At 35.7% G+C, this 19,996-nt stretch overlaps 1 protein-coding gene across 1 annotated transcript in view; it reads left to right on the plus strand.

The window, feature by feature from the left end:
* Positions 1-19,996, plus strand: part of KIF21A (kinesin family member 21A) — a 150,169-nt gene that overhangs the window by 64,524 nt on the left and 65,649 nt on the right. Inside the window, exons 2-7 of the mRNA XM_035027912.1 lie at positions 9,787-10,009; positions 10,145-10,327; positions 11,712-11,861; positions 12,574-12,708; positions 13,499-13,666; positions 15,695-15,810. Of these exons, the coding sequence (XP_034883803.1) occupies positions 9,787-10,009; positions 10,145-10,327; positions 11,712-11,861; positions 12,574-12,708; positions 13,499-13,666; positions 15,695-15,810 (975 nt within the window). The remainder of the gene's footprint in view (positions 1-9,786; positions 10,010-10,144; positions 10,328-11,711; positions 11,862-12,573; positions 12,709-13,498; positions 13,667-15,694; positions 15,811-19,996) is intronic.

Raw genomic sequence — 19,996 nt, forward strand, 5'->3', positions numbered from 1 at the left:
GTTCCTATGATGTGTCAGAAACTCTCTTTTAGAACAAAGGATAGAGGGTTAAAGTGGGGTAGATCCTTCCTTAATGTCTGTCTACTAACTGGAATGAACTAGGGGAGGACCAAAAAAGGGCCAGAAACCCTGGTGGCTCATTTGTGGTGGCAATGTGATAGCTGTCCTAATTTTTAAGAAATGGAAGGGAAGAAATTAGTAAGATATAACTAACAGTAAGATGTCAAATTGAACACTAGTAAGTAGCATCCAATATAATGATCATCCAAAACACTGACAAATGAGAAAAAAAAAAAGAGTAAGGGATCTGAACAGGGGACAGATTTATTGGTGTCGTATAAGAAGAACAAAGGTGTTAACAAGGTGCCAAGTAGGCTAATTACAGATAGCTGTAAGTAAAAGAGCTACACAAAGTGGGAATCAGGTCAGATTATTGAGTAAACTGGAGAACTACCACAGTCTTGTGGGGATGAGATCAGAGTAACTCAAGCAAAAAAAGAAGAGACCATTTACAAAGACATTTAGGTAATGGAAAAATTTGTAACATTTTTGAAACTGTGGGTTAGGGACAACAGTGTATTCTAACAGAATGAGGTTAACAATGGCCAAATGCAAAAAGGAAGACATTTGTGTGTTATTTCCTTTCTGTTTATGGGGAAAAATAAAAATATCTTGACCAATTAGAAAAGAAAGGTTTATTTCTTGTGTTGCTTTTAATAAAACAGGGACAGAGGGATAGGAGAAGTGAGGGTATAAGAGAAAGAGTCTGGAAGATACTAAAAACTACATGTGTTTAAAAATTCAGGTTTGGATGGAACTAGAGAGTATTATGCTAAGTGAAATAAGTCAGAGAAGGACAAATACCATATGATTTCACTCATATGTGGAATTTAAGAAACAAAACAGATGAACATAGAGGAGGTGCACCTGGGTGGCTCAGTCAGTTAAGTGTCTGCCTTTGGCTCAGGTCATGATCCCAGGGTCCTAGCACTGAGCCCCACATCGGGCTCTCTGCTCAGCGTGGAGCCTACATTTCCCTCTCCCTCTGCTGCTCCCCCTGCTTGTACTCTCTCTCTCTGTCAATTAAATAAATAAAATCTTAAAAAAAAAAAAAGATGAACATAGGGGAAGGGAAGGAAAAATAAAATAAGATAAAAACAGAGGAAGGCAAACCATAAGAGACTCTTAACTATAGGGAACAAACTGAGGGTTGTTGGAGGGGCAGTGGGTGGGGGGATGAATTAAATGGGTAATGAGCATTGGTGGGGGCACTTGTGATGAGTACTGGGTGTTATATGTGAGTGATGATTCACGAAATTCTACCCCTGAAACTAATACTGCACTGTATGTTAACTAACTTGAATATTTTTTTAAACTAACTTGAATTTAAATAAAGTATTGAAAGAAAAAAATAGAAATATAGGTTTGATTGCCAGCATGTTTGGACTTAGGTTAATGAGTGATGTTAGTGCTACTCTTACAATTTAGGAAAAAAAAAAAAAACCCTGGTGACTGCACAAGTCCTAGGAGGGTATAAATTATAAAGGCATGTGTTATTTACTTAAATCAGCATCCCTTCAGTAACTACAAATCATTTGTTAGTTATTTGTGAACATTCTTGTCACTAGCATTTAATCAAATTTAATTCAGAATAAGGACAATGTCTGTCATAATGATTTATTTCCCCTTTTTAAAAGAACCTGTTACTCTGGAACTTTGTTCTCTTCCTTTCTGAATGAAATTTCTTTATTGGCTATATGGAGATAGTAAAAATGATGGTAATACTGAAAGGGATAAAAATTCCCATTTTGGTTGCTGTTGTACTCTGTTTTAGTATGAATAGAGGGATAATGAGGCTTGGTTATTGCTATGAAAAGGTTAACTTTAGGATTATGACTTTTCATTGCAAATGGAGGTGTAACATTTTTCAGCTTGATGGTCTTTGCATGGCAATATATGTTTGTATATTTATATGTATATGTATACTTACATATCTAGGTAGTGTTCACTGTTCTACTTCTATTCCTCACAAAATAGTTCTACCTTTAGTTGTTCTAAAGACTCAGGTCATCCAAAGGGCGTTTTGAAAAATGTGGCAATAAGAATAAATCATGCATACCATGTTGGAAGGCTCCAGTGGAGTTAAGATGATAAAGGTGCCTTATGAAGGAACTGACTTGGAGAATTTTCAAGTGGTGCTGTAGGAACAATAACAATATTGTTATACCTACATAGACTTTCATTGCCACATATTATCTCATTTGTTTAACATTCTGTGATGTGGATATTACAGTCATAATATTACCATTTTATAGGTAAGGAAACTGAGGCTAAGAGGGTGACTTGCCAAACTCCGTAGTTAGTATGTGTTAAGACCTGGGAAAAGCCTGAGATTTTATCCTCTTTACAAATTAACAAGCTCAATTGTTACTGTTTCATGTAGTGGCAGAAGCCACAAGGTTCTTGAGTTAGAGACAAAGCACTGTAAGCTTCATGATGATTTGAACTGCTTCCCAGTTCCCTTCTTCTCCCAACCCATGGAGGCAAAGCAGGTAGGCCTATAAATTATATGGGTGCTGTGCAAGCAGTGGGGCATTGAGAAACACAAAACTTGGGGATTCACTGATTTTATAGTAAACAGAAGCAAGCTAGCTCTTTGTCAGGTAGAAGACATTATCCCTAAAGTTTGCTTGCAGGAAATGCAACTTTGAGAAATGATCCTTAAAAAGAGCAGTCAGGGTCTTGCATTCTTGGCATATCCAGCAGGAATGTGCAGGGATGCTCAAGTCTCAAGGTAGATTGCCTCCTCCAACAGTATGTGGCAGAATTAAACTTTAAAAACTCAATTTTTTTGAGTTTGATGACTAAAACTCTAGCTGAACAAGTAGCAGCTATAAGTCCCCCACTCTCACCCCCATATATTTATCTTTTTATTTTTTGGTCCTATCCAGGACATCTTGAAACTAATGCTCTTGGCTTATTTGATATACTCATTTACTAAAACCAGTTATTGTTACTATGAAGGCAGGTAACAGAAAACAGGGCCCAATTTAGGAAAGTTACTGGTCTCAGTCTCTGAATCTCCCCTAATCTTCACTAGCTACTGCCACTGCAAGGAGCTGTGGTTATGTTTTTATAAATGAAATTCCTTGTTCCTATAGCAGTTACATTTGCTATAAAACTGAACGGAATGATAGGAACCATAAAAAAATAAGGGGAAAAAATAAGGAACAAGTGGCGTAACTAATGGTGGGTATAGGAAAAAAATGTTGTTTATTTATAATTCTTTTAAGTCAGGATTTTACTTTCTTAAAGGAATAATTAAAATATAATTTGAAATTAGAAAGGACCTTAGGAATATTAAATTCAGGCTCCCCATCTTATAGATTAGAAAATATAATTAGAAAAATTAGAGACAAAGGATGGTTGAATAATTGTTCAAAATCAGGTTTCTAGTAACAGAATAAAGTGATGGAGCAAAGTTAGATTATTGTGATAATCACATGCCCAGTATTGGAATGCCCCCCCCCCCCTTAACTAGAGCAGTTTATAGGATTCAGTCAGTAAATGTTGAATTACTTTGTTTTATGATTGAATAGGATCTATTCTCTGTTCTCAAAGAATTCATTTGTAGTAGAGCAATAAGAATTCATTTGATGGCTACCATTCTAAAACCATGTACAAATTGGATAAATTAATTCAAGCTTGGGGTGGTCAGGGAAAGCTTTATAAAGGTAGGTCTTGAAAAATTACAAAGAGGTTTCCATGCAGAGAGATGGAGGCTTGGCATTCCAAGCAGAGGGAGAACTGTGTGCATTGGCATGGTGAATGAAAGTATATAAGGTGATCAAGAAATGATCAGTGGTTTGGTGTAGCTGGATGTTACTAGATTTGAAGACAGGGCAAGATGATGCCTAAGGAAAGAATTTCAAGACGAGTCCCTCCCTACCCCCACACACTCATACAAAACTCATGTCACAATAATAACTATGTTTACTGAGTACTTATTTTGTGCTCCATCACTTACTCACATGCAGATGATTTCATCCGGAGACCTCTACCCCCCAGCGGCCCTATGATGTCAGGTAGAATACAGATTAGGAAAATGTTAGATACCATGTTAAATAATTAGGACATTTTGCGGGGGGAAACACTGACATTTTAAGGCTAGTTGGCATATGAAGCATAAAAGAAAAAGATTGGTTCAGAAATCAGAATCAGTTAAAAAAAGTGATGTCACAAAAGCCAACTGCAGATAAAGAATTGAGAAATATGGTATATGAAGGCTAGCAGAATATGACTCCCCCAAATATGCCATTTTGACATAAGGATTATTTTGAGTGGAAGGGAATTTTTTAAAAAGCAGATACAAGGAAAGATCTCTGCCTCTTCCTATTTGTCTAAAAGCAGGACATAAATTTGTAAAGGTGTTTCCCCTCCCCTCTGGACCAAGAAGGACAGAAGTTAGTCACTAGAATGGAAATGGAGGAACCTATATAACAAACTTTACTAACTAGCACTTATCTTCCATTAATTTCTCCTATGTTTACCTTCCCACTGTTCACTGTTCTAGAAACTCAGTTCTTTTTCCTTTTGTTAATATGCTATATAAGTCCAAGTACTAATCACCCTTTGAGTTATTCATCACTGAGTATTCCCATATGTATGCATGATATACATGGGAATAAACTTCTGTTTGTTTTTCCTTTGTTAGTCTGTCTTGTCAGTCTAATTTACAGGGCCACAGCCAGTAGAACCTAAGAGGATATAGGGAAAAAGTTTTTCCTCCCCTACTAAGTTGTAAATAGGGTCAAATGCTGAAGAGAGGTCAGGTAGGATGAAGACTAAAAAGGGTCCACTTTATTTGGAAATGAAAAGTGCTTCTTTGGTGCCTCTGAGTGGTTTCAGTAGAGTGTGAGAGCAGAAGCTAAGTAACTATATGTCAAGGGAAAGATTTAGATGTAAGAAAATGGAGACAACATTTGTTCATGTATTTTTATCTTAAAACTGAATAATGAACAGCTTGAATCATATTCTGTTTCAAGCCTTCAATCTATACAAGCTAGATACAACAAATTACTTTTCTTTTCTTTTTTTTTTGGTATGGCTCTTCGTGGGTTCAGACCCACCCATTGGTCAATGGTCCACAAAGGATAAAAAGTCTGTATCTCATGCTAAGAAAAAAAGCACACTCTCTAGCAAAACTGTCACTCTTTTCCATAACAGACTCACCCAGCCTACATTCATTTTCAATGTAACATTTTTTAAAAAAAAAAACCTAAATAGAGATCATCTCTGTTAGCAAATTAATATTTTAGGTAGAACTCACATGATTCTTGGCCTTTATCATATAAATATCATTTCTATGAAATATTGGAATATCTTATCCTAAATATTTATGACATAAGTTTTATGCATAAATGTTTTTCTTTAAGAAGCAGTTTCAAGTATATCTATTTACATGATTACACATTTTGAAAAACCTACAAGGCCTTGTTATTATTTCTTAGTGTTAATGTTAACCAAAATGTTAACACTGATTCTTTCTTAGTGTTGGGATTAGATGAATATGTTTAATGTTCTTATTTTTACATAAAAATACTAAGAAAGAAGATATTTAAAAATATTTAGAGTCATAAATGTCAGATTCTATTTTTTATTTTTATTTTTTTTTTTAGATTCTATTTTTAGTTATTTCCCAGAAGGGCTGATATATTTTGTCTATATATAATTTCAAATTATAGTTTTGAAATTGAGGTTTGTACTGGGTAAATTTCAGATTCTTCACATTATTAAAGCAGTTGAATTGGCTTGGGTTAGAATTTCATGCGTGAATTCTTGGGTATAAATTTAGGGAATTATAGAGTTTAAAATACTAATTTTTGAAGGGGAATTATAAAGGTGAATGAATGTATCTCTAGCCTTTGAAATATAGTCAATCTCCAATTATCTGCATGTACAGGAGACCATCTTTTTCTAGGTGGGAGTTTCTCAAACCTGTTGGGAAACTACCATTGCCTGGATCCAGTTGAAAAGAGTTCCGCCCACCTTGCTGGTTTTTAAAGCCACACTCTCTCCCTGCCCGTGCAAATGGGTGGAATTGCACATCATTCATGCTTCAAACACAACCCTCCTTGCCATTAGCAAGGATAATAATCAGATGAATAGAAGTTGGGAGATTAAGTTCTGAATGACATCGGCATTCTAAAATTGGCTGTCATATCTGCAATTCAAATAGCATCTACTTTTTCTTTGTTATGTTAAAATGAAATTAGAAATATCTTAATAGCCAAAGAAGTTAGCCTATGGTTATAATAATTTCCTTAGAATTAATGAGACACTGATTTCAAACAGTAGTCCAGTGCTCATTTTCATTTAGACAGTTTGAGTTTATTTTTATCCGTTTTATTACATGGGATTTGTTAAGCTTCACAGTGCAGCTCTCAAGAACGGAGAGAGCAGAATCCTGGGGGCATGAGGTAGAGAGAGAAAAGCCTGGGTTCAGATATGACTTTATGTTGGAATGCAAAGAGTTAGCTAGAGCTTTCTGAAGAAGTGAAATCTAAACAGAGACTGAAAACATGAGATGTTCAGGCTGGAAAAGGAATTAGGAATTGAGAGGTTGGGGAAGAGTGTCCAGGGTAAGAGGGCAGTATATTTGAAGGTATAGAGGCTGGAGAGAGCATGGCTTGTTAGTGAAACTGGTTAAAAATAAGCCATCACTACCGCCACCATCAACAACCAAAATTCTTTATTTCAGAGATGAAGCATGGCCAGAGGAGAGCCTGCAGAGGGGTTTAGGGATGTACTGAAGGATTTTAAGCAAGGTAGTTACCTGATCAGTTTCATATTTTACAAATATCACTGATATTGCAGTGTATGGAACAGATTGGTGGGGGCAAGAATTGACACAGGCAGGCTAGTGAGGAGACTTGGAATAATCCAAGTAACATAATGGTGGTGTTGATGGGGAAGGAAAGAAATTGGTGGGCTCTTGAGCTATTTCAGAGATAATAATAGTTCTTGGAGGTCGATTAAGTAGATGGAATAGGGAAGAGGGAATAACTGAGGTTTACTCTCCTGTTTCTAGCTTGGCAGCAGTCAGGATGGTGATTCTCCCAAGGAGGATGGTGATTTTGTTATGGTTTCCACCCATGATTGGATGAAGTGAGATAGGAAAAAAGGAGTTTGGAAGGAAGAGAATATTAATTTTGAGAAAGACCACTCATTCATCAAGAAAACGTGGAACCAGACAGCCAAAGCTACTACTACCATTAGCTCTTTCTATGGTCCATGGGTGGCTTCTTGTAAGAAACCCTTTGTTTTATTTGTTAGGATATTGTTTTATTTTTATAACAATATATAAATATTATTTTCCTTTCCCCCTTTTTAAAATATAGTATCCTGCAGTCAAATAGTGTTAGATCTAAAAGGACCTTGGAAATTGTAGTTTCTATCCACAGGTGAGGAAATTGGAGCTCTGAGAGAAGATGCATGATAACTGTGGAGTGACGGAAGTAGTTAAACCCAGGTCTCCTGATGGCCACTCTGTTGCTCTTTCCACAGTACCTAGCCAGCTCCACATTGATTATTGTTTTCCATTAAAACAAATAAGTGAAATTGAAGACTTGATAAAAGAAAGATATTATTATCACAGAGGAAAGAAAAAATTGCATAAATATATTGTTAACACAGTTTTTTGGTAGTATAGAATTCCATTTTAGATAACCAGGGTTGCAGAAATTGAGTCCCTTCTCAGTATTATCTTTCCTATCCTTCCATTGGCCTTCTATCCTGGTGAACCTGAAAGGGTTAAAATCAGGCAATCTGGTCTTAGGTTTGGCTTTATCTCTAATAAATTGATGAACTCATTCCACTTCTATTGACCCCATTAAAAAAATTCAGATCTCAAAAAATAATAATTTGGGACTAGATTCTTTTAAAATCTTTTTTTTGGTCTGTCTTTATCATTTTATGTTTTCTGTCACTGGTTGTCTTTACTTTCTTCCTTAAACTGCTTCTCCTTCTTCATGGCAAATAGGAACCTCTTATTTATTTGTTTGTTTGTTTATTATTATTTTTAAAGATTTTATTTATTTGAGAGAGAGAGAGAGACAGAGAGAGCACAAGCAGGGGGAGAAGCAGAGGGAGAGGGAGAAGCAGACGCTCCACTGAGCAGGGAGCCCGACATGGAGCTCCATCCCAGGACCTGGAGATCATGACCTGAGCCGAAGGCAGACGCTTAACCAAATGAGCCACCCAGTTGCCCCAAAATAGGAACCTTTTAAAATACCTAGGTACAGTAAGTCAGTGAGGTGTATGTCCAGGATAGTCCTTTTTTTTTTCCTTGAAGATTTTATTTATTTATTTGAGAGAGAGGGAGTGCACATGTGCATGCACAAGTGCAAGCCGGGGAGGGAGGAGGGGTAGAGGGAAAGAATCTCAAGCAGACTCCCCGCCAAATGTGGAGCCCTACAGGGCTGCAGGACTTGGCTCAAAGTGGGACTAGATGCAGGGCTTGATCTAAAGACACCAAGATCATGACCTGAGCCGAAATCAAGAGTCAGATGCTTAACCAACTGAGCCACCCAGGCACCCCCGGATACTCTTTTTATAGATTAAATAGAATAGGACCAGATTTTGGTTTGTTCTGTTAGCAACATATCACCATATTTACTGAATGTTGATTCACTGGGTTTTGGAGAGAAAATATTGGAACTTCTATTTGTTTTTATTTTTAATTTCTTTCTTTACAAAATTCTGCTTTTGTGTATGTCATAATACATGACACATCAATAGAGTGCATATCATTTATAATGAATATAATGAATATATATATATATATATTCCCAAATATATATATATAGTGAGAGTGTGTTTCAAGATGTTAAGCTGACAGGGCGCCTGGGTGGCTCAGTTGGTTGGGCGACTGCCTTCGGCTCAGGTCATGATCCTGGAGTCCCGGGATCGAGTCCCTCATCGGGCTCCCTGCTCAGCAGGGAGCCTGCTTCTCCCTCTGACCCTCCCCCCTCTCATGTGCTCTCTCTCTCTCATTCTCTCTGTCTCAAATAAATAAATAAAATCTTTAAAAAAAAAAAAAGGGGGCGCCTGAGTGGCTCAGTGGCTTAAGCATCTGCCTTCGGCTCAGGTCATGATCCCAGGGTCCTGGGATCGAGCCCCACGTTGGGCTCCCTGCTCGGCAGGAAGCCTGCTTCTCCCTCTCCCCCTGCTTGTGTTCCCTCTCTCGCTGTGTCTCTCTCTGTCAAATAAATAAATAAAAAATCTTAAAAAAAAAAAAAAAGATGTTAAGCTGACAGAAGGATATGGTTAAATAAGTTTGGAAACCACTGGTGAAGAATTTGCAAAAAAGGCAAATCAGGGGCATCAAGATAAATATTATGTTCTTAATTTCTCACTTTTGGCTATTGTCATCCCTGGAAATAAAGAGAAGACTTAAGACAAAAATAACAACAACAAACAGAATTTTGGTGGCAGAATTTATTTTAACTGAGTCTTTAACTTGTTACAGTTGTGGAAAAGCATTCACCCACAAAATTATTTAATTTTTAGGTTAATTTTATTCTTGTTCATGATTTTTTGAGATTGTCAAGTAACTCATACTGAAATTGACCCAGTATAATTTAATTTATTTGAACTTTTCAACTGAAGAGGCAGTAGTAGATTACATTAGTGTTTTTAAAAGATTTGGCTAGGAATTTTTAAGTTGTGTGTCTTTCAGTTTTTTTCCATTCGTTTTATTTTATTTTTTCCAATTATTTCTCACAGAATAAGACCACAGCTTGCCAAAGAGAAGATTGAAGGATGCCATATTTGTACATCTGTCACACCAGGAGAACCTCAGGTCTTCCTAGGGAAAGATAAAGCTTTCACTTTTGATTATGTGTTTGACATTGAATCTCAGCAAGAGCAGATCTACACTCAATGTATAGAAAAACTAATTGAAGGTTGTTTTGAAGGATACAATGCTACTGTTTTTGCCTATGGACAAGTAAGTACCAAATTATTTTCATAGAAGCTGTAACTTTTCAGAAGTGTCAATTCACTTGCACTTTTATTTTTGTTTCTTGAACTTACATTATTAGTATCAAGCATGTATTTTTCTTTGTTCTCTTCTTTTATTCAGACTGGAGCTGGCAAAACATATACAATGGGAACAGGATTTGATGTTAACATCATCGAGGAAGAACAGGGTATTATTTCTCGTGCTGTTAAACACCTTTTCAAGAGTATTGAAGAAAAAAAACACACTGCAATTAAAAATGGGCTTCCTGCTCCAGATTTTAAAGTGAATGCCCAATTCTTAGAGGTAATAGTCTAATTGTGTCATTAGTTTCCTTTATATCTTATCCTTAAGACCATAACTCTTATGATTTTATACTCCCAGTTTCTAGTATAGTATTTGGCACTTAGTGCTTAATAAATAACATTTGAGTAAATTAATTTTAGGTAATAGGTCATAGTAACAATAGATAATAAGTAATAAATATTCTTATTGGTATTAAAAATTATGAAGACTTGACCGGAGTCCATAGGGTAAAACAATTAATATTGTTTATTTCAGACTCCATCTTATAATTACTGTTGTAGTGTAGACAGGCTCACAAAGATCTGGGAACTCAGCAGCTAAGAAGGAGGGAAGATGTGTGGAATAATAGGATTGAGGCTATAGCACTAATTGGGCTGCAAAAACTGGTATTGCTGCAAGGATAGGCTTATGTTTTATGCAATGTCCAAAGGTTGGGGCAGGTTTGGATTAATTTAGGGCAGTTACCAGTCTGGTGGGAGGAACATGAAAGTAAGAGGACATCTGGAATTTGAGCAATATTGCAGTTAGGTGGATGGCAACATTATAATTCTGGGTGCTTGGTTCAAAGAGTGTTCTAGTCTAGTTCTAGTCTAGAGTGCCTGAGCTAATCATTTTGATCATTGATGAAATAGTTTGTTCAGCATTATATAGCACAAAATAGAAAACTTAATTCAAATTAACATCAGTTATCTTACTCCTGGTTTTAATGGAAATCCCAATTTAATAAAAACTAAGAATAATGTAACTATGTACTTCTTACCAAAAGAAAGGTAATTAGTAGTGGAAAAAAAAAGAAACAGTGTTCTTCTGCCTTCCCTTTCACCGTCCAAATGTTGTTAGGCATTGTGACTATAAGCATATTGATAGAAAAATAGGTGTATGCATCCTCTTCTAAGGTATAATCTTCTTAGCCACTATTGATACAGAAACACTAAAATTATTGCTGACCTTGGAAAAATACTAAGTATTAATTTTTAGATACATTAAGAAAGGTTGTAGGACAATAGGAAATATTTTTAGCTGTAGTAGTAAAAATTCTTAAAATCTTCCCTAAGCTTCGGATTTGTGTGCATTTGGTATTTCTGCATTTACTTAATATTTATAAATATTTGTTTATCTCTTGCAAATGATTAATAGATCATTTTAGCTAGTTTTCAACTCATTAGTCATGATTAAGTCATTTACTGTTCTTACTCTTATAAAGAAATCTGGCATTTATTTGTATTTTAGTAATAATTGTATCATTCATTTTTATGTGTTATTTTAAAGAAATATGTTATTTGAAAATGTTTTAAGATATGTTAGAAAGATAATATGCAATATATGTTAATAGCCATGAGGCAATTTCTACTAAAATTAAGCTTATAATATTTCTTTTTGATAGCTATATAATGAAGAGGTCCTTGACTTATTTGATACCACTCGTGATATTGATGCAAAAAATAAAAAATCAAATATAAGAATTCATGAAGATTCAACTGGAGGAATTTATACTGTGGGCGTCACTACACGTACTGTGAATACAGAATCAGAGGTGACATTTATGTTAAAGTTAAAATAGAGCATATTTGGCTTTATTTAATAATCAGCCTTACTGATAGTTTGCTTAAGATCAAGAATGAAATTTGTATCCATATATGTAATAGGGAGTTAAAAATCTTGTCTTCTTTCCCCATATTTTTTTTATATCAGGATTTTATTATCTATAATGTCAAGGTTATGATAATGTCAGTACATTTATCATAGCATGAAAAGAATCTAAGGCAATACATGTAGAGTTTTCTTTCACAGCTAGAGAGAGTTAGATCATTGAAGGTGAAGGATGAGATGCCAATCCTTGTGTTCCTTTTGCTGTCACATATGTAGGACTATATCATGGTTCCTAAAGGGAAACTATTAAGAAAAGTTACAGAAAAGTATTTCAAGAGAAGATACAGAGGGCCCCAGTAATTCAAGTTGTTGCTTAGTTTGTTCCCAAGTGTTCTACTGTAACAGTTTTGGAATGGAAGCTGCAAATGTCAGCAAATGACATACAATGGAATCTCAGTGTTTTCTCCTATTAAAAAAATAATACACTATTATACTGAGAAGTTCAGCTCAGAAAGTGCCTGTAACTAAAATAATATGAAAATCCACATCTTTTATATCCCCTAATATGGTAGGTTTTGACCGTTAGCTTAGATTTCTGATTGTATGGTGTCTTGTTTAAATATTGTTCAAGTAAAATCTTTCTTTGCCTTTTCCAGATGATGCAGTGTTTGAAGCTGGGTGCTTTATCCCGGACAACTGCTAGTACCCAGATGAATGTTCAGAGCTCTCGTTCACATGCCATTTTTACCATTCATTTGTGTCAAACCAGAATGTGTCCCCAAATAGATGCTGTGAGTTTTTAGTTCTAATTTCTTTTTCTTTCTTCTCTTCTCTTCTCTTTTCCCCTCTCTTCCTCCCCTCTTTTTCCTTTCCTTTCCTTTGTCCTTTCCTTTCCTTTGTCCTTTCTTTCCTTTGTCCTTTCCTTTCCTTTGTCCTTTCCTTTCATCTTATTTATTTATTTAGCTGAGCAGGGAGCCCGATGCAGGACTCTGGGATCATGACCTGAGCTGAAGGCAGACACTTAGTCGACTGAGCCACCCAGGCACCCCTTTAGTTCTAATTTCTTACACTTTCAGGCTTCATTTTCCGAAAAAATCCACATAAATCCCAGGAGAGTACATTTAAGCCAAATTTAGTTTGGCTAATGATTCCTTTTCTTAATGAGATGCTTCTGATTGTATTTAAACTGAAGCTGGCCAACTATGTAAGATTTTGAAATAAAAAAAATGGATAGTATCTGTAGCAACCAGAAAGCAAGCTCTGGCTTAATGGTGATGGATGTAGTCACCCGAGACCCTTTGCTTTTGAGGACTGTGCATTACAGGTTTCTCTTCATCAACATAAGCAAAGCCTCAGTTGATAACAGTTGGTTTCTGACTAGCAAGTTTCTTTCTACCTTTGCCTAAACTTCTTATTGCCAGTAGATTTTTTTGCATTTACATTTATTTGGCTACTTGCCTATTTTTGAATACTATGTTTATATTTAATTATTTAATATATGCATAATGGGGGCAAGGTGGGGTTGGAGGATATTTAGTGTCACATTAATAAAATATTTTTTATTATTTTCCTCAGTTGCAGGAAAATGCAACTGATAATAAGGTGATTTCTGAATCATCACAGCTGAATGAATTTGAAACCTTGACTGCAAAGTTCCATTTTGTTGATCTGGCAGGATCAGAAAGACTGAAGCGTACTGGAGCTACTGGCGAGAGGGCGAAAGAAGGCATTTCCATCAACTGTGGACTTGTATGTCCTTTTCCCTTTTGTAACACATAATACCCAAGTGGAAATCCTTCATGTGCTGAGCTGAGAAATGAAAGTTACAATAAACTTATAAACTTAGGAGTAATGCACATTATAGGCTTTCTTTCTTTAAAACATTGCAAATTTTTACATGTGTATAAATTTAGTTGGATTAAATTTTATGACATATGCAGAAAATAATATATATAGTAGAAATGATTTTAAAAATTGTTCCCACCTTTAAAAATAAATTGTCAAAATCAGCATTTAATATTAAATATTTCATGGGATGACTTTCAAAGTAGATTTTTTTGCTAACATTTTATGACAGTCATTTTATTTTGGGAATTATCAATTTTTTTAAAGTAATGATTGTTTTAAAATGAGAATTTTGAAAATTTTCCTATGTTAGGAGTTAATTTTAATACCATGCCACCTAGTGGTGGTTTTGATTGCAAACCACCTTGTGTTTGTTAGTATAAGGCTTCTGTTATATAGATAAAAAAGTTTTAGGGCAAGTTTTTGTATAATAAATCTTCTCCTATTGACTTTCATTATAAAATTGGACATGTGTTCCTGCATAAAAGGAGTGGCATCCCTAAATTTCTGTGATGCAGGTAGCATCAGGGTCTGTGTTTTCTGCTTTGCTGCTCTCCCTCCCTGCCTAGAGCTGGGGACTCCAATCAGATGGTCCTATTTTACTATGGTCCAGTATTTGCTCCTAGATGATTGTAATTCATTTGGTGTGGAAATTAACAACCAAGACTGAGTAGAGAGAGCCAGACTTCCCAACTCCAACCCCCATCTTGACGCTGACACTATGGTTCAGTGTTAGTGTTAAAGGGAGTGACCTGGATCCTAGACTTTGTGTAGGAGATAAAATCACGGTGGAATTTCCATTTGTGCTGTCAAGAAAAAACAAAAGCCATTGGTCTGTTTTTTTGTTTAGGCCACCGAAACGTGTTCAGATACATCTGGTAAAGTTTCAGTGTGGCCAGTGGTTAAAACTGAAGCTTCTCTGGAGAAGGGCAACTAAGACACAAGGTGATGCTGATGTCAGTCTCTGCAGGATCCATTGGTCCTGACAAAAGCATCGTGATTGTCTGTGTGCATTACTAAAGGCGAGTGTGACCAAGGTCTAGGGCAGTGCTTATGCTTTAGGTACCAGTTCGCTGTGGTAGGAAAAACAGCAGTAGTGTCAGGAGGAGTGACTAGAGAGTTCTGTAATTTGACCTACTTTTTTTTTTTTTTTAAAGATTTTATTTATTTATTTGAGACAGAGAGAATGATAGAGAGCATGAGAGGGAGGAGGGTCAGAGGGAGAGGCAGACTCCCCGCTGAGCAGGGAGCCCGATGCGGGACTTGATCCAGGGACTCCAGGATCATGACCTGAGCCGAAGGCAGTCGCTTAACCAACTGAGCCACCCAGGCGCCCCGATTTGACCTACTTTTTAAATATTGGATGAATAGCTCATAGACTCATTGTATTTCTAAAGATAGCTATACCTCTGTTAGGAACACCTTGTTCAGAGAAATCATACTGATATTTTTATTATGGTTCAAGAAGATTTTGTTTTTCCACAAGGAAGCTATATTGCAGTAAGAAAACTCCATGAATCTGCTAAGCTACCTAAACATTTTATTTCTTCATAGAGTTGAGAAGAATTTGAAACATGAATTGACAATTTTCTGAGGATACAACCTGATGTTCTGATGATTCTAGAGATGGTTAGGTGGTGCCAATTTTATCACATTTCTATTTTTAAAGAAAATCTCTGAATAGAAATTTTAGGTACTTGTGAGTTATGGGTATATTATAGCACTACATTTTGAGTGGCGTTAGTTTTTAGTAGTTGATATAGAAAAATTTGAAGTATACTTCATACTTCAAAATACAAATATGAAACAAAACCAAACATCTTCTCAATTCTGTCATGTCTCCATATTATTCTTTATGTTTTTTTTATTTAAAAGTGTTATAATTACTAAAATTTTATTAGTTTCTTCTCTCTCTCTCTCTCTTTCTTTTAGTTGGCACTTGGCAATGTAATAAGTGCATTGGGAGATAAGAGCAAGAGGGCCACCCATGTCCCCTATAGAGATTCTAAGCTGACGAGACTGCTACAGGATTCCCTCGGGGGTAATAGGTATGCATAAGTGATTATCCTCCATATTCCTGAATTTCATGTACTCATTAATTTTAAAGTAAATTTGTAAAGTGATTTCTAAGAACTGTTTTTATTATAAAGCAAATTAATAGAATGAGGAACTAATACTTTTCAAGTGCCTAAAATGTGTCTGTCCTTTTGTATGTGATTATTTCATAAAATCCTTAATAATATCCCTTGATGTAGGTGTTATTGTTGCTATTTTACAGATAAGGAAATTGAAATCCAGAGAGGTTAAGTAATTTATTCAAAGTCACTTAGCTTGTAAGTGAATGTACTTTTTCTACTATATCATAATTTCTGCTTTTAGTGCTTGGCACATAGCAGATACCTAATAAAATTTTGTTGAAAAATAAATGCTGTCTTCTAGGTAATTACAAGGTAATTAAATATTGATACTTTTTACAAAGTCTCCTAAATTTTTTTTTAAAGATTTTATTTATTTATTTGAGACAGAGAGAGAGAGAGAGCACATGCACAAGGTTGGGGGGGTGGGCAGAGGGAGAGGGAGAGGGAGGCTCTCTGCTAAGCAAGGAGCCCGACCTCAGGCTCGATCCCAGAACCCTGGCATCATGATCTGAGCTGAACGCAGACACTTAGCCAGCTGAGCCACCCAGGTGCCCCAAAGTCTCCTAACATTTAACATTTTTTTTTATATGCAGAAAAACTTTTTTTAATGTCTGTTGAATGAATACAGGATATTTGCTGTTTATTAACTTTGTCAATATCACTGATATTCCTCTTTTTCCATACTTTGCATCATTCTGATATATTTCCTCAGCTAAACTGATTCTTTTGGTAATAAATACATTCCTTTTTGTAAACATCAACATGTAGGCTTTACAAGTGGAAACATTTTTGGCATTTAAATTCAATCATAGTGTAATGCAACAAGTTACAGACAACCACAGTGAATCTATTTTACAGTGTTTTCAATGGTCTGACACATTTACTGGAAAGATTATTAGATGCTATAAAATTATCTGGTAATTACATTTACAGATTTCCTTTTTGAACAACAATTATCCAAAGAATTTTGATAATTTTGATAATAATATCAATCTGGGTCTTACTATAATGAGACCAATTTTGGTTTTTAAGCCAGATAGAAATTTTTCACGTTTGCTAAATTATAGTCCTTTCCTATATTTATTTCTTAACTATAAAACAAAGCAGAGATGATAAATGTCCTCCCCTTATAGTACTTTTGAGTACTTTAATGCTTCTGAAGGTTTGCTTGCCCTATAAGCAGTCTAAGATATTTGCACTGTGGGTCTTGAATTCCTCTGGAGTTTCAGATTGGCTACAGCTAGGTAGCGATTGGCTACAGTCTCAGATGTTCCTCACCCATTTCCTTACTGAGTGGTAACTCTTCAGCAGAAAAAAACCTCTTCTAATCCCATCCTTAATGAGCCTCAATTCCTGCTTAAAATTTTAAAATTGAACTTCTAGTTCAAAAGCATTATACTTCGTATACATCTTGGAGAACAGAATACCTTTGTTTTGTAAAGTTTGTACAAATTATTCTTAAAAGAAAAATTAGGGGGCCCCTGGGTGGCTCATTCTGTTGGGCTTCGGCTCAGGTCGTGATCTCAGGGTCCTGGGATCGAGCCCCATGTCGGGCTCCCTGCTCCGCGGGGAGTCGGCTTCTCCCTCTGCTGCTCCCCCTGCTTGTGCTCTCTCGCTCTGTCAAATAAATATAATCTTAAAAAAAAAAGAAAAATTAGATCAAAGATATTATTGGAAATAAACTGTGTCTATGTGCATAACTTAATGACTTTTATTTTCTTAATGAAACTGGCTTTCATAAATTTATAATGTTTAATATAACATTACAACAAATTTATAGCAAAAATTCTGAAAAAGACAGAAACATGTAAAGTACAGATAAAAATCAATTATATTTCTATTACCTACAAGTAACTACTGTTAACATTGTGATGTATTTCTTCCGTAATGTATGACATAATATGGCATATGATATAATGTGATAAATAATATATAAGATATATAACATAATAACCTGTTTAAGTAATATGGTTTCCTTTAAAACAGAATTGTGGTTTTATATAAATTTTAAAAATAAACAGCTTTAATGTTTTCTTTGAATTTTTTGTAAATACAACCATTATTGAAATTTGTATCTTTGGGATTTTATTTAGTATGTGATCTTTTCCCTATACAATAGATCTTAGCTCCTCTCATTCCTGACTTTCACCATTCTCCTTAAGCACTTGATCCCAGTGCTTCTCAAAATATTTGTGAAGGGCAGGTTCTTCTACCCTACTCCCCAATTTGTGGTGGGTTTATACTGTGTATGACTATACTCAGCTTGCGCATTTGTGACTTACCATGTAAGTTTGAAAACAGTTGAACTGCTCTATACTGCATTCAATGAGATGAGGTCATTGATTATAGCAAGTTCAAATGTTGTAAAAGTCTAAAATGCTTACTCTCAATTTCTGTATTTATTGTGAACATGTAACAAATAATTAGACTTGCACTGAACTGGGGACTATACTTTGAGTAGTCCTGTTCTCTAATCAGTGTCCATAACCATCACTCTCACTTGATTACCTTATTTTCTTCATTAAAAGAGAGAGCTAGAGATGCTTGAATTATTTTTTTTAAAGATTTTATTTATTTGAGAGAGAGAGACAGCACAAGCAGGGGGCAGGGGCAGAGGCAGAAGGAGAGGGACAAGCAGATTCCCTGCTGAGCAGAGGCTGATGCGGGGCTTGATTCCAGCACCCTGAGATTATAACCTGAGCCAGAGTACTGACTGAGACACTCAGGCTCCTCTGCATGAATTATTTTAACTTTCTGGATCTCTAATAAGTAAATATTATATATATGTGACATACATCACAATTACTAATGGCCTATTAGATTCCAGTATTGGGTTACACAAAGTATATTGATGAATAAAACTTGATGATCCTTATCCTCTAGGAGTTTAGGGTCTAAAAGTTGGGGTCTATAAACTTTCACAATAATAATAATAAAATCAACAAAAAAGAGATACACAGAGGATATGGAGAAAAGAAAGAGAGTAGGCAAACCAATGGTTGAATTCTTGGACTAGATGATACCGGTGTTGAATCTTGAATAATAGTAAGAGTAAATACAGATTAACAAGCATTGTTAAGGGGCACCTGGGTGGCTCAGTCATTAAGCATCTGCCTTCGGCTCAGGTCATGATCCTGGAGTCCTGGGATTGAGTCCCACATCGGGCTCCCTGCTCCGCGGGAAACCTGTTTCTTCCTCTCCCACTCCCCCTGCTTGTGTTCCCTCTCTTCCTGTGTCTCTCTCTGTCAAATAAATAAATAAAAATCTTTAAAAAAATAAAAAAATGTATATTTAAAAAAAAAACAAGCATTGTTAAGGGAAAAAAGATGGGTGGAATGGGACCCCTTTTGAAAGGGTTACTATGAGTGCTGTGTTGAGATTATTAGTGGAAGCCAACTAGGAGGCTACAGATTAGAATTGATAGGCATAAATTTCCTCTAAGAGTGGGTAAATTAGCTCCTTAATTGCAGTTCGTATACATTTTCCAGTTAGTGTTTAAGTTCTGATTACAATCTCCATGTCTGTTTCATTGACAAAATAGTGGGGAATACTAAGCATTTCACTATCCTGTTCTTTGGTTGGCAAAGCAATTCATCTTGACCAAAAATAACTGTTTTCCATTTTTTTTTATGTGTAATCTGGCCAAAAACTCAGGAACTTTGACCACTCAGTCACAAATGAGGTTTTATATTGTAAAACATGTGGATTTACTAAATATTCTTCTTGTTCAGATGATAGGATTTTGTGTAAATTTCTTTCCTGACATAAAAAATCAGGATACAAGTGGGGTGCCTGGGTGGCTCAGTTGGTTAAGCATCTGCCTTCGGCTCAGGTCATGATCTCAGGGTCCTGGGATTGAGCCCCAAGTCGGGCTGTCTGCTCTGCGGGGAGCCTGCTTCTCCCTCTTCCTCTGCCTGCCGCTCCCCCTGCTTGTCTCTCTCTCTCACTCTCTGTCTCTCTGTCAAATAAATAAATAAAATCTAAAAAAAATTCAGGATACAAATAATTAAATAAAAAGAAGATAAGTGTAAAATACTGAAATATTAAGTAGGTAATGAAAGAAATGATTTTTGAATACAGTTTGTTACTACTATGG

The sequence above is a fragment of the Mirounga leonina genome, unplaced genomic scaffold (genome assembly GCF_011800145.1).
Source record: "Mirounga leonina isolate KUSES-001 unplaced genomic scaffold, KU_Mleo_1.0 Mir_201, whole genome shotgun sequence".
Lineage (NCBI taxonomy): Eukaryota > Metazoa > Chordata > Mammalia > Carnivora > Phocidae > Mirounga > Mirounga leonina.